Source organism: Zootoca vivipara, chromosome 1, assembly GCF_965207765.1.
Source record: "Zootoca vivipara chromosome 1, rZooViv2.hap1.1, whole genome shotgun sequence".
NCBI classification, from domain to species: domain Eukaryota; kingdom Metazoa; phylum Chordata; class Lepidosauria; order Squamata; family Lacertidae; genus Zootoca; species Zootoca vivipara.
In genome coordinates, this window is record NC_142582.1 from 88,384,895 (window position 1) to 88,398,167 (window position 13,273).

The following is a 13,273-nucleotide window of genomic DNA, read 5'->3' on the forward strand; positions in this document are numbered from 1 at the left end:
GACAGCAGAGACTCAATGGAAGGTGAGAAAATCTCATGTGCATGCTGAAATACCACCAAGGGGAGACACATTAAAATTCAGGGTCCAATCTACATGGAAGTTTCGGTGTGAAAACAGATGTGCTGTCACAGGCACTGGTGACTTTAGCCCATTTTTCCCCCTGTGGTTATGAGCCCAGCCTCCTTACCAGAAGCCACACTTTCTAGTCTATGAGAAACATACGTACTTGCTTTGTCACACTTCCTACATGAAAGTACCAAACTGCAAGCCACAGCACAGCCAAACTCCAAACATATTTCTTTTGCTTTTCAAACTTTATGAACCACCAACCACTGATATATCGCCCTTGGGTCCCTCCCTAAATCATTAATTCCCCATACTTCTCCTTTCCTACCCTCTCCAGCTTGCTGAGACTATTCTTCCCCCACTGCTCATCGTCTGTCGTTCCCAAAAGCACATGCAGAATTATTCCTTTCCCCTCCAGTATCTTATGTCCTGCAGTTTCAGAAACATGAGGCTAACCTGCAGCCCTCCATATGTTATTGGACTACAACTCCCATCATCCACCACCATTAACCATTCTGGCTGGAGCTGATGGGTGTCAGAATTCAGCAATATGGAGGGCAGAAGGTTCCTCATGCTTAGCTTACTGAGAAATGCCAAGTGATGTTGCAGATCTACTACTCCAAGTGCTGCTTTGGTCCATAGGATTGATAATGAGACTTTGATCCAAATCCCAGCTTACCTGCAGATTCACTAGATAGCTCCTATACAAGGGAAGAGTGACATAGGGATACTATAAGGAAATGTTGTTACACACCCTGAATATTCACAGACTCACAGATTTGTAGAGTTGGAAGGGACCCATGAGGGTCATCTAGAACTTCCTAACGTTAGTTTTCCAGAGAAATTGGAAAATATTTGGAATACAAAATAATCAAAGTCTAGGCTCATTTAAAATAAGGACTGATTTGACAGACATCTTCCTCACACCCCAAAATCAGGATGGCCTGCAAGGAATGCCCATATGACCCATGCATCTGCAAGATTGCACAAGTTGCATTAGTTTCCAGTTGGCTCCTTGATAAAGTTCAGGGTACTGCTGGTTTTTAAACTATAAAACCTAACAGTGTGATCCTATGCATTTCTGTTCAAAAGTAAGTCCCAGAGTTCAACTTAATTCACTAACAAGTGCCTTTAGGACTGGAGTCCTACAAAGCTCACGATGCCTTGAGGACTATATTTCTGGACTAAAATCCCCATCATCCTTAGCCACAGGACATGCCAGCTGGGACTGGTGAAAGGGAGTCCCAACAATATCTGAGGAGCCACAGGTTCCTGTCTCCTGCCTTACAGCAGACTTTTCACAATCTGAGCCGATCTCCTCATTAAGAGTGACTGATCCAGCTCTGCTTGGATCTTCCCCATGGTTAAAAGGTTAGAATAACAGGGGTCTGATCAGTGCCCCCCCAGCACTTCGGAATTAACTACTAATACTACAAAGCCTTTTAAAGTTCTTCCACTTGTAATGTTAAGATGCATACACTAGAAACTACCCAGTTTCAACAGTATTTAACGATACTTGATTTTTATGAAGGATTTAAAAACTTTGTTTACTGTCTTTATATGTTATTTCATGTAAATTCTGCTTGGCGTGTAGACATTAACTGCAAAAAAAGAGAGACAAAATAATTTGTCTATGAGAAATGAGGGACAAATCCCTTTGTTCTACTACACACAGAATTTCTCCCTTTGCTGCATGAAGTTTACTAATCAAAACATCATGTTGTCCTAAGAAAAAAAGGCGAGAATGAAGAATCATCTGCCCATAACTCTTCTGTGGTAATTTAAATCTCTCAGTAGCAACTTCTGCTACATCCCATGGGCCAGCGATTTAACATTCCCACCGCATGGACTGAGAATTAAATTACCATTCCTCTCCTTTCTGTTGTCATGCCAAGGTCATCCGCCCTGCACCCTGTTATTCAATGAGCACCCTTGTTTTCCGGGTTTGTTTCTCTTGTCCTTATTTTCTCTACAAAGCCTTGTCAAGCCAGGATGCATACCACTGACAGGACTTATTTAATTAACTTAGCCTCCATTGAAGGCACATCATCTTAAAGTATCTATACATCTTTTCATAAACTAGGCAAGGGGAACGACAACAGGGTATTCTCCAATTAGTCAATCCTTCGGACTGATACATTCCCACCTTTATTCAGAGCTCCTTGGGAGGGGAGTCACTTGTTGTTTTTAAAAATTTGCTTGTAAGGTCCTTCTTTTACCCACCAGACTTCCATCAAAGTCCTTTTTAATGTGGCAAAATAAATACAAAGCTCCAGCCAAACACACAGAAGCCATTCCCTCTGCTGACCTCTTCTGTGTGTCACATAGCTAGGAGGCAACTTTGCCAAATCCTTCCCCTCCTCTTCATCGGGCTTTGCCGTCTGACAAATGACTAAAGGGAAATGTTTAAGGGCTTAGGATTCCAGAGTGAGCTAATACAGGATGCCTTTGGTTATTTGGGGGGGGGGCAGAGAGAGAGAATGAAGAAGCTAGAACGCCTCCTAACCTCCCTCCCCGCCTCCCTAAATTTAAAAATGGGATGAATGTTACCATTTTTGGACATGAGTTTTGCACAAGCCCAGCCCTAAACCGCACCATTCAAAACTTGAAGTGAGCCACGACCATCCCGTTAGTGAAGGGCAGAGAGCGAGGGAGAGCGTGGCTCTGCGCGCATGGGGTTCACGAACACCAACCAACCCAGCCCATCGGCCTGACATAGCCCCCCATTTAAGACAACCTGGACCCCCACTTCCCCGCTCCGGATTCTCGCCCTACAAGAAAGAATTGCAGGCCGCCGGCACGAGGCCGCTGGCCAAAGAGATCTGGATTTCCCCCGGGTTGCTCGACCTTCCCAAAGACGCCTTTAGATTTCTGGCGGCTGGAAGGGGGGGGGAACCCCTCCTTTAAAGCAACTTTCCTTGGCGGGTAACTGCTTCGGGAGAGGAAGTGTTGCCGTTCATAATGACACTGTGTGGCAGGGCACACGCGCTACCTGCGCGCCTCCCTCCCCTCGGGGCAAAGGAGAGGGAGCCCCGCTTCCACCTAGCAAGGCGGCGAGAGGAACAAGGCACGCAAACTGCACAGCCACTTCCCTGCTCGAAGAGCCCCTCCGGGAAGGTGGCTTTGGTCGGTGGCGTTGCGAAACGCCGGAGAGGCCAGCAGAGCCAGCCTGTCTCCCGCCCGCAGGCAAGGAAAACATCTGTTGCTGGAGGAGGAGGAGGAGGAGGTGGAGGAAGGAAGGCAACTTCGGCGCCGAGGCACTGAGCAACGCAAACTGCTCCGTCCCTTTACCTTCCGCCACACTTTCCGCGGCCGATCGCCTTATTTCAGCAGCGTCTCCCCCTCACCCCAACCCACCTCCCCCTTTTGCACGTCACCTCCGCTGCCTTTCGCTAGCAACCTCATGCTTTCCTCTGACGGTGGGTTTTTTTAAAAAGCTTTTTATTTTAGAAAAAAAGGCTACATACAGACAAACCGTGATCTCGCAAAGCTGGTCTATTCCGAACGAAATAGATCCCTAGCCAAACCTATGGAACAACTTTAATCCCTGTCCCACTGTGCGTGTGTTTTAAAGGGAGTTCTTGGTTATTATGAGCCGGCCCTCTCTAATTATTGCGCCCTGTGAGCGAGACGCCACCGTCCACACAAGACATTATTTCCGTGTCAGATTGGCGGCGGTGGGGACGGCGGAGGAGGATGCGAGCAAGCGCGTGTGAGTGAAGAGGGGAGATCTCCCTTGGAGACAAATCCTTAGCCGCGCTGGGCTGAGCGTTGCGCGCGCCCACCACCATCCCCGCCGCCCGCCCTGACACTAGAAGACGGAGAGGAATGGAACGGCGCTGAAATTATTCCACGAGGTTCCCGAGGAGAAGGCAACGAAGGGGCAGGAGACGTGTGCAGCAGAAGCGCCTGGTATCCTGGGCTCAGCCGCTGCTCCGGATCTACCCAGCGTGGGCAAAAATCAGGGTGGAAATTGAAACCGCGGCTGCACAGCAACATGTGCGGGTTGGCGGCGCCCACGAATCTCCTCGGCAGCGCCCCACGGGATGCCGATCCCACACGCTCCCTCCACGCTCCCAGATGCCGCCGCCGCCGCCTCGGTCTCATCTAGACTGGTCGGGCTTCTGCTCCCCTCCCCACCGCCCACCGCCGGAGGGAGGCGAGATCCAGGTTTACCTTCCTCTGTTGCTTTTCCCAAGCCGGATCCAAAAGTAGATCCCTGTCCCAGTCGTCCTCGGGGTGCATGTAGTCGTTGGTTTGCTGAGAGTCATAATGATCCATTCCTGCGAGAGGCTGCCGGGGGTCCTTCGGTGCTTCTTCGCCTCGTCGGGGCTCCTGGGCTCGACAGCTCCCTGCTGCTGCTGAAGGCGCAGCTCCACTTGCAGCGAGAGCCGAGAGAATAAGGCAGCTCCCCCTGCCAGATCGCAACCTAATCTTCGCACACACCGAAAGAGGGAGGGGGACACACAAAGCGGCCCTGCCTCCCGATTGACCTTATTGGTTCAGCGGAGTTGCCCAAAGTTCATTTTCGAGGGCCACCCTAACCCCGATTGAGTCTCTCCGGTGTCAATCGCAACTTCCAGCAGCTCTTATAGGTCGATTTAAGAGCGCTTTCCTCTCCCCCTCCCGGCTCCAGTTTCCTTCCCTCTGGACATGTGACGTCTGAATTTCATCTGCTCCGTGGGAGCGGCGTGGTGACGTCTCCCTTGAGTTAGGGGGAGATTTTACAGTTCTAGTCCCAGAAGCTGCTGAGAGGACAAATATGCAGTTTTAACCTACTGGTGCCCGTGGTCATGTGTTGCAAAGCAATGCAAAGAATGTGAGGGGACTCGGTAGGATTCAGCGCCTCCTTTCTCTTACGTGGAGCATAGAGTTAGTCACCGTTACGAGAAGTTCGGTGTCTATGAGAAGCTCCCGCAGCAGAAGACACTGGGGAAAACAAAGCTGAAATGAAGTGGGGTTTGTTCCCACCTTTGTTTTTAAGTGCTCTCTCCCCACCCTCTCAAAAGGTGGGCATTTGATGAAGAGATTTGCGTCTGGTTGCCTACAAACACTTCACACCTATAGTTCTTTAAAAAATAAAAATAAAGGCTTGTGATTTATTTTATTTTTTGAGGGGAAGGAACCCAGTATATTCAGTAGATTGCCAAATTTGAACTGAATCTAGTAGCAACACTTTGCACAGAACATTTGAATTTACTAAATGCTTACCCACTAAAACTGCGATCTCTGCAAGGACAGAATTTCTGAAGGGCATTTCATCCTTTTCATAATACTTTTATTTTAGGATAGCAAAATATTAAAAGGGTTTGTGAGAAATACTTTGTGAGAATTTTCAATCCAAAAGGCAAGGCACTTTAAATATTGTTGGATCAAGACTAGGCCAGGGATGAGGAATTTACAGCCATGCAGATATTGCCAGGACTCTCAGCTCCTCTCCACCCCCACCACCATGGGAATAGCTGGGGGGGGGACTGCCCCCCTATATCAAGCAAAACAATAGAAATACTTAACTGACCAATCATATCGGTTCTGTCCCTCCCTTAACAAAAGTCCTGCCCCCCCCCAAAAAAATCCTGGCTATGCCCATGCACCCAACTACAACTCCAGGTGATGGAAGCTGCAGTAACTTTTGAAGTTGGGAATTATGTGCCCATAGGCACATATCCATGCCCTGGAACCAATTTAGATGACTATGGGAGCTCACAAACAAGGCATGAGGAGGGTTACTAGAGGCCTCCTTCGTGGTGTGTTCCCAAGCATCTGGATCTGTGAGATCTGTTGCACCCAACCCTGAAGGTTCTTACTCATTCTCATGCCTTGTGGCAGTAGAAAGACCTATCCGGCATGAATTTGTCTAGTTCCTTTTAAAAAGCCATCTACATGACATGGTGTGGCAGCCAATTTCGTATGTACTTCCTTGAGCTCTCTTGAATCCACTGCTAACTACCTGCACTGAGTGACCCCAAGTTAGTTCTAGTCTATGAGGGGGTGGCCTGTTGTCTTTGAATTTTGGTGCTGGAGGAGACTCTTGAGAGCCCCATGGACTGCAAGAAGATCAAACCTATCCATTCTGAAGGAAATCAGCCCTGAGTGCTCACTGGAAAGACAGATCCTGAAGCTGAGGCTCCAATACTTTGGCCACCTCATGAGAAGAGAAGAATCCTTGGGAAAGACCCTGATGTTGGGAAAGATTGAGGGCACTAGGAGAAGGGGATGACAGAGGACGAGATGGTTGGACAGTGTTCTCGAAGCTACGAACATGAGTTTGACCAAACTGCGGGAGGCAGTAGAAGACAGGAGTGCCTGGCGTGCTATGGTCCATGGGGTCACAAAGAGTCGGACACGACTAAACGACTAAACAACAACAACAAGAAGAAGAGGGGGTGGAGTGTCACTTTCTACACCACCCATGCCTAGTCATATTTTGATTTTATGCAATGCTATGGCTTATTAGGTGGCGCTGTGGTTAAACCACTGAGCCTAGGGCTTGCTGACCAGAAGGTCGGCGGTTCGAATCCCTGTGACGGGGTGAGCTCCTGTTGCTTGGTCCCAGCTCCTGCCAACCTAGCAGTTCAAAAGCACATCAAAATGCAAGTAGATAAATAGGAACCGCTACAGCGGGAAGGTAAACGGCATTTCCATGTGCTGCTCTGGTTTGCCAGAAGCGGCTTTGTCATGCTGGCCACATGACCTGGAAGCTATACGCCGGCTCCCTCGGCCAATAACGCGAGATGAGCGCACAACCCCAGAGTCGGTCACGACTGGACCTAATGGTCAGGGGTCCCTTTACCTTTACCTATGCTTATTATCAATTATTGCAAGTAACAAATTCCGTAAAGGAAAATCCATGTTTTATTTTATTTTTTTAAAAACTAATTGTATACTGGATAGAGATACAATGAGGGGCAAAAAGGGGCTAGGAGGTGAAGCATAGATATGAGGCTCTCCGCCACTGCCTTCCAGAATGATCAAATGGGAACAATTGGCATAATAAGACATAAATTGAAACTACATTTCCAGGAAGTGATCCAGCTGCACTATACAGCTGGCTCACCTATCTCTATGTGCTAATATTTCAGCAAAACCATGCAGAGGTGTCTGTGAGATCTCACAAGATCTCACCAGAACCTGGAAGCTGTGTGACCCCAGTAAACCACCCGCCGTGTGTTTTTGTGTCCCCTCCCTTCCAATGTAGCAGCTGCATGTACAGTGGTACCTCAGGTTAATAACTTAATTCATTCTGGAGGTCTGTTCTTAACCTGAAACTGTTCTTAACCTGAGGTACCACTTTAGCTGATGGGGCCTCCCACTGCCGCCGCACGATCCTGAAGCAAAGTTCTTAACCCGAGGTACTATTTCTGGGTTAGGGGAGTCTGTAACCTGAAGCGTCTGTAACCCAAGGTACTGTACTACTGTATAGCACAGAGTAGGAAGTTTCCTTGCCTCCTATTTTGTCTTGGGTTGCAGGCTGCTTCCCTCTGGCAACACCACTGGGGGAGTGCATAATTCTGCAAGAGAACTCTGCATTCCTTTAAACTAGATTTGGCAGTGCAGGACAGTAGACATTCCTGGGGTCGCAACTGCTTGAGGTGAAAACCAAAATAAGATGGCGGCCTTGGTGCTCCTAGTCAAGCGGGAGCTACAATGAGAGAGAAAAAGGAGTGGGTGCAAAGCTGGGGTTTATGCTTGAGACTCTGCGATGAGTTTTCCACACTGATCGTCTGGAAACACTGCTTCTTAACTTCCCACCCTTACCTTGGGCACCGAAGGGGAGGACAGATTTATGTTCCATAAACAGGGAATTTAGTCCCTCGGCACAACCGTCTTGTTAGAACTTGCTGCAAGGAGCTTAACAAAGTGCTACAGTGAAGCTTAACAATGAGCCTGAAAGCAGCAGTAGCACATTGTTCTTTCTGCCCTGGCTATTTGTTGCCTTTGTGGAACATATGTATCTTGAATCGCTCTGTACGCAATTCTCCTGCCCCCTGCAGCAGTTCTATTCTTTTCTCCACTATCCTATACTGGTATATTATGGTAGCTTAGGCAAAAAGGATAAAGCCACTGACATATGAAGAGTAGAGCCTTGCTGGATCAGGCCAAAAGCCCACCTGGTGCAAAATCCTAGTGCAGGGGTCAGCAAACTTTTTCTGCAGGGGGCCGGTCCACTGTCCCTCAGACCTTGTGTGTGTGTGGAAATATGAATTCCTATGCCCCACAAATAACCCAGAGATGCATTTTAAATAAAAGGACACATTCTACTCATGTAAAAACACCAGGTAGGCCCCACAAATAACCCAGAGATGCATTTTAAATAAAAGGACACATTCTACTCATGTAAAAACATGCTGATTCCTGGACCGTCCGTGGGTTGGATTTAGAAGGCGATTGGGCCGCATCCGGCCCCTGGGCCTTAGTTTGGGTACCCCCTAATGTAGTGGAACACCCATGCCTATGGGAAACCCACAAAAAAGGACCTGAGCACAACAGCGCACTCCCCACTGTGGTTCTCTGGCCCTGATCTAGAAGCAAGTGGAGCCCCAGGAGCTCCATGTTATAAATTCATACGGATAGGTTCATACTTCTCTGCACATGGTATGTATTTTAAAACTGCGTCAATAGTGATCCCAAGCATTTATTTCCTAAGGCCGTTGGGAAAACTACGAGTGAATGTGGATAATTCATGTATTATGAAATACAAGCATCTTTGTACAGTACATGAATATGAGCTGGCGCTTATTTCAATTAAATTTGATTTTGGTAAGTGTGCCTGAGAGCAGGAGCTTAGACTAATTGCACTACTCATAATGGAAAATTAAGTAAAACTGAATTATAATGGCTTATGGATGCAGGTTCCCTAACTAGGTAAGGTTAGGTAAGGTAAAAGACCCCTGGACAATTAAGTCCAGTTGAAGTCAACTATGGGGTTTGGTTTCATAGGGGCTTTCAGGCCGAGGGAGCCAGGTTTTGTCTGCAGACAGCTTTTCTGGGTCATATGGCCAGCATGAAAATTCTGAAAGTGGTGATTATATGCATCTGCTACCAAAAATTATACAAAATCCATTAAAGTGTTGGACAGTATATTTTAGTGTTTTATGATGCATCCATCTCAGGAACAGAGTAATTTTCCTGAATGTTACATGGTGTGCCCTGCTCTTGATGTTGAGTGGCAACCTCCACTTTGTGGTCTTAGCTTCATATTTCACTACCATAAATTGTTTAAATGATGAATCAAGTCCCAGTAACTCTGCATCAGCAGCTGCTAGATGTACATGTAACCAAGAAGGATGTTCGGGCAGCAGGTAGATGGCCACTGGCAGCTGACAAAAGAGGCATATGACTGGAAACAATCCAACAAGAGTAGCCCCCCCCCCCGCCCTGCCCCAAATTAATTTGTACACCGCAGATATTATCTCACCTGACGAAGTCTTCATTAGTTTCCACTAGTATCTTTGGGGGCTTTAAATAGTTCTGCTACTCACAAGATTACTATTGTTATAAAGTAAACACTAGAAAAGCTATATAAGCACCCTGAGGTCACATAAACAGCAGGCCCAGTTTAGGATTTTGTGCAGTTCTACCTCATTGTTACCTTCCTATGCAATACTTTCTTCTCCATGTATTGAAGTAGCACAACGCAACCACAGGCATGCGTGAGGAGCGTAGTACAGTAGTTGCTTGGAGTTTGTACTAGTTGACAAAAGTGATAATTCGTTCTGGATTAGGTACTAGGGAAGATGGGGGAACCAGGCTAAATTGCATATAAAAAAGGAACATTTCACGAAGGAAGTGCTTGTTAGATACAAAAACACACACATATCAACTCCTGTAAGGCAATACATACTGTAGAGAAGACAGACTGTCTTGTTTTTAAACTTTGAGATGAAAAACATGGTATTTCTTCTGTTGAAACAGCCTCAGGAATTTTGCATTCAGCTGTGCTCACGGGGTTTCAGTCACCCTCAATTGTTACAGAAAGGCAGCAGAGATCAAGCAACTGCAGGCTGAGGCCATTTATCCTGATAAGATCGAAATGGCTACATATTGTATCAAGTGGCCCAGGGCCTGAAATTCTGTATCTGCAGCCTGTTTCCTAGAGTGGCCAGTTCTTTTGCTCTCTGGCTACCAGATGATTCCAATTGCATAGAATGACATCGACTATTACTGATGGGGAATTTCTCTCTTCTGGGAGGGGAAAAAAAAGAGGAAGTAAATTGCAGCTGCTGCACATAGAAAGCTGTAGGCTGGTAAAGTAATGGGAATATCTGTTCTCTTGATTTCCCTAGAGATGGTATTGGTTCTTGTGGGTTCTCCACCACTATCAGGTGTATTTGCAGCAACTATATTTCTGCATTAGTGGCAGTAGTGTAAGATATCAAGTAAAAAGTAACATACTATATCTCAAATTGATAATTTCTATCAGATTTCAAGGACTTATTTTGAAAACAAACCATATATTCAAACCACCTGTAAAAACTAAGTAGCAAATGCTACCAAGGCACTTCATCATTTCAAGCTTGAAGGAAACTGACAAAAACTTATTACATGTGGGAACTGTTCCTTATTACTCTCAATGATGTGTTGAGTTTGGAGAGGAGTTAATAACAAACATCACGAGCCAATTCCGAAAGGTGTTTAAAATAGTGTAAATTACCCTCAGCGTTCCACAAAAGCTCAAGGCAAAATAACTATTAAAAAAATAATGCTTTCTGAAAAGTGTGTTTTCGATATTTGAGGAAACAAGCAATTTTCTCCTGTATTTGAACATTTGAGCTCAGGAGCCAGCAGAGACTTAAGAAAACTGAATTTAGATCCCCAACTCTGCTATGAACGTATTCACTTTCAATGAGTAATAATACTCATTTTTAAAGTATTTTTAATATTAATAATATTTAATAATATTTTTAATAAGCTTTTAATAGAAATTATTTTTACTAATCCTTACAATGGTTTTCTAAATAAATCCTTATGATTGTTTCAAATCCCATATGCAATATAATGGCAATCTGAGGAAAAGCAGGCAGCCCCCCCCCATTTGCATGTGACTTGCTTACCTATGGTTATCAGAACAGGTCAGTGTATTTCCCTGTTCACACCTCATCTTTTTAGTACAATACACCAGCTCTGGCTGGTTCTCTTTCAACCTTAGTTTCCCTTCTGCAAAATTGAAATACCAGTAATTCAGCAGGCATGTGGGTAGTGAAGACTAGATAAGGACTGCAAAACACTCTGCATGTTAATAGAGACACAGACAAAAGCCCCATTCACATGTGAATCAGGAATGCAGTTGGCCCTGACATCTACCGGTATGCATTGCTGTGGGCTGTCTGCACAAGGGAAGCCAGGCAAGTACACCCAGGGGCTGGGCCAGCAGAATGCCCAATGTAAGGGTCCGAGAGAGCAATGTGGTCTGTGGACCCACTCCCAGTAATTAGAGGAGGACTATAGCTCACCAGAGAGCATCTGTTTTGCATGCAGAAGGCCCCAAAGTCAATCCCTGGCATTTCCAAGTTGCATTTTTTTGCAACCAGGTAGAGATCCTCAGGCCCAGGGCCAAATGTGGCCCTCCAAGCATCTCTGTCTCCAGGCTGTACCCTCTCCCCAGCCCACAACTCCCAGGGGCCACATATTAGTATGAGCAAGGCCAGAGGGAAAAGTGGGTGTTCAATAGGCTAGTTTCCACACATGCAGCCTTTGGGTCCTCCATCCAGGCAAAGGAGGCATCACCAAACTTTAAGGGGACATCCTAGCGAGGCAAAGACACTGAAGAGTGCAACAGATGCCTACTGAGAATGGCGATCATCCCTAGCTAGCAAGACCAGTGGGGCAGGAATGATGGGAACTGTAGTCCGAAAACAGCTGGAGACCCAAATTTGGGAAACACTGGTATAGACCGCCTTGGCTGTACCAAGCAAAGCTCTTGGCAACCCCCTTAACCCTGACGATTTTATTAAAACCGCAGCCACACTACCAGAAGTAAACACTCGAGTCGCTCCTCAGCCTGGCTGCCAAGTTCTTTCAAGAGAACTCAGTGGGGCTTGCCGGCCTTCCCGCTCCTTCTGCTTTTTATATTTTGGCTAGACTTTTATTTTGCCCCCTTAAAACTCCCCGGACTTCGCGACGCGTCTGTCTGACTCAGGCGCCTAGAGGAGAGCAGCGCGCGCACCGACCTGCTCTAGGCGCTAAAAACAACAACCCAGGGGTTGAGTGAGATGCGAGGGGCGGGGATCCTGGGAGGAGTCGATTTGCTACCCCCCCCCCCCTCCCTCAGGTGCATCTGCCCACGGCAAGCCCGGGGAACTGTGACCTGTGAAGGCGGCCAGTTGGGCGGGCGGGAAGGTCTCCCCTCCGGCGGCCACACTACTTCCACAGGAAGCCTCGGGGCATCTTTTCCAGCTCCGTGACGTCACTTTCCCACGTCGGCCCAAGCGTGCGAGCATGCCCATATAAAGGCAGGCGGCCTTCCCCACCTTTCCCTCCGCTGGCTCTGTTGGTGAGCTGTCTGGGCAGGAGTCCTGCGCGGGGAGCAGCCGGCCTTACCTTAGAAGGCGGCGAAAAAGTCTGGCCCCCATTGGAAAGCCCCTAGCTAGCCTGCGGCTGGGCGCGCGTTTGTTCAGCGCGCCGGCGAAGCCCTGACCCTGGGAGAGAAGCGGCTGTTCCCGGAACGCAGAGTCGCGAAAGGAGGAGGCGGCAGCCAGGCGCGCTCCCACCTCCCGCCCTCCTTGCGCGGCTGCCGACTTTCCCGCCTCGGGCGACTGCCTCAGGTGTGGGGTTGAATGGGAGCGCTGTCTCTGTCAGCAGGGAATGTAGGAAAACCAAAGGAGAGCGAGCGCCTGGTGAGCGTGTGGAATAACGTTTCTTTCATCCCCCGCTGAGTAAGCACAACCAGACATCGCCCGCCCTGCAGAGGGGAGCAGAACATTGTCACCATGATAAAAAAATTCCTTCCAGCAGCACCTTAGAGACCAACTAAGTTTGTCATCATCATGGTCAGGCTTAACCTGTAGGGGGTCGTCGAGGTGCTGCCCTCCAGATGATTTGCTGGACTCCAACTCCCTTCATCACTAACCATTGGCTTTGCTGGCTCAGGCTGGTTCCCAACATTTTGTTGGCCATGCCCCACCTAGGTAAAGGTAAAGGGACCCCTGACCATTAGGTCCAGTCGTGACCGACTCTGGGGTTGCGCGCTCATCTCGCATTATTGGCC

The 13,273-nt window shown here is 47.7% G+C and overlaps 1 protein-coding gene across 6 annotated transcripts in view; it reads right to left on the reverse strand.

Moving 5' to 3' along the window:
* The window catches only part of ACTN1 (actinin alpha 1), a 94,561-nt gene extending 90,105 nt beyond the window's left edge, over positions 1–4,456 (reverse strand). For all 6 annotated transcript variants that reach the window (XM_035113608.3, XM_060273879.2, XM_088669874.1 and 3 more), the window contains exon 1: positions 4,243–4,456. In XM_035113608.3, coding sequence (XP_034969499.1) covers positions 4,243–4,347 — 105 coding nt within the window. In that variant the 5' untranslated portion in view covers positions 4,348–4,456. The remainder of the gene's footprint in view (positions 1–4,242) is intronic.
* Positions 4,457–13,273: the final 8,817 nt, after the last annotated feature.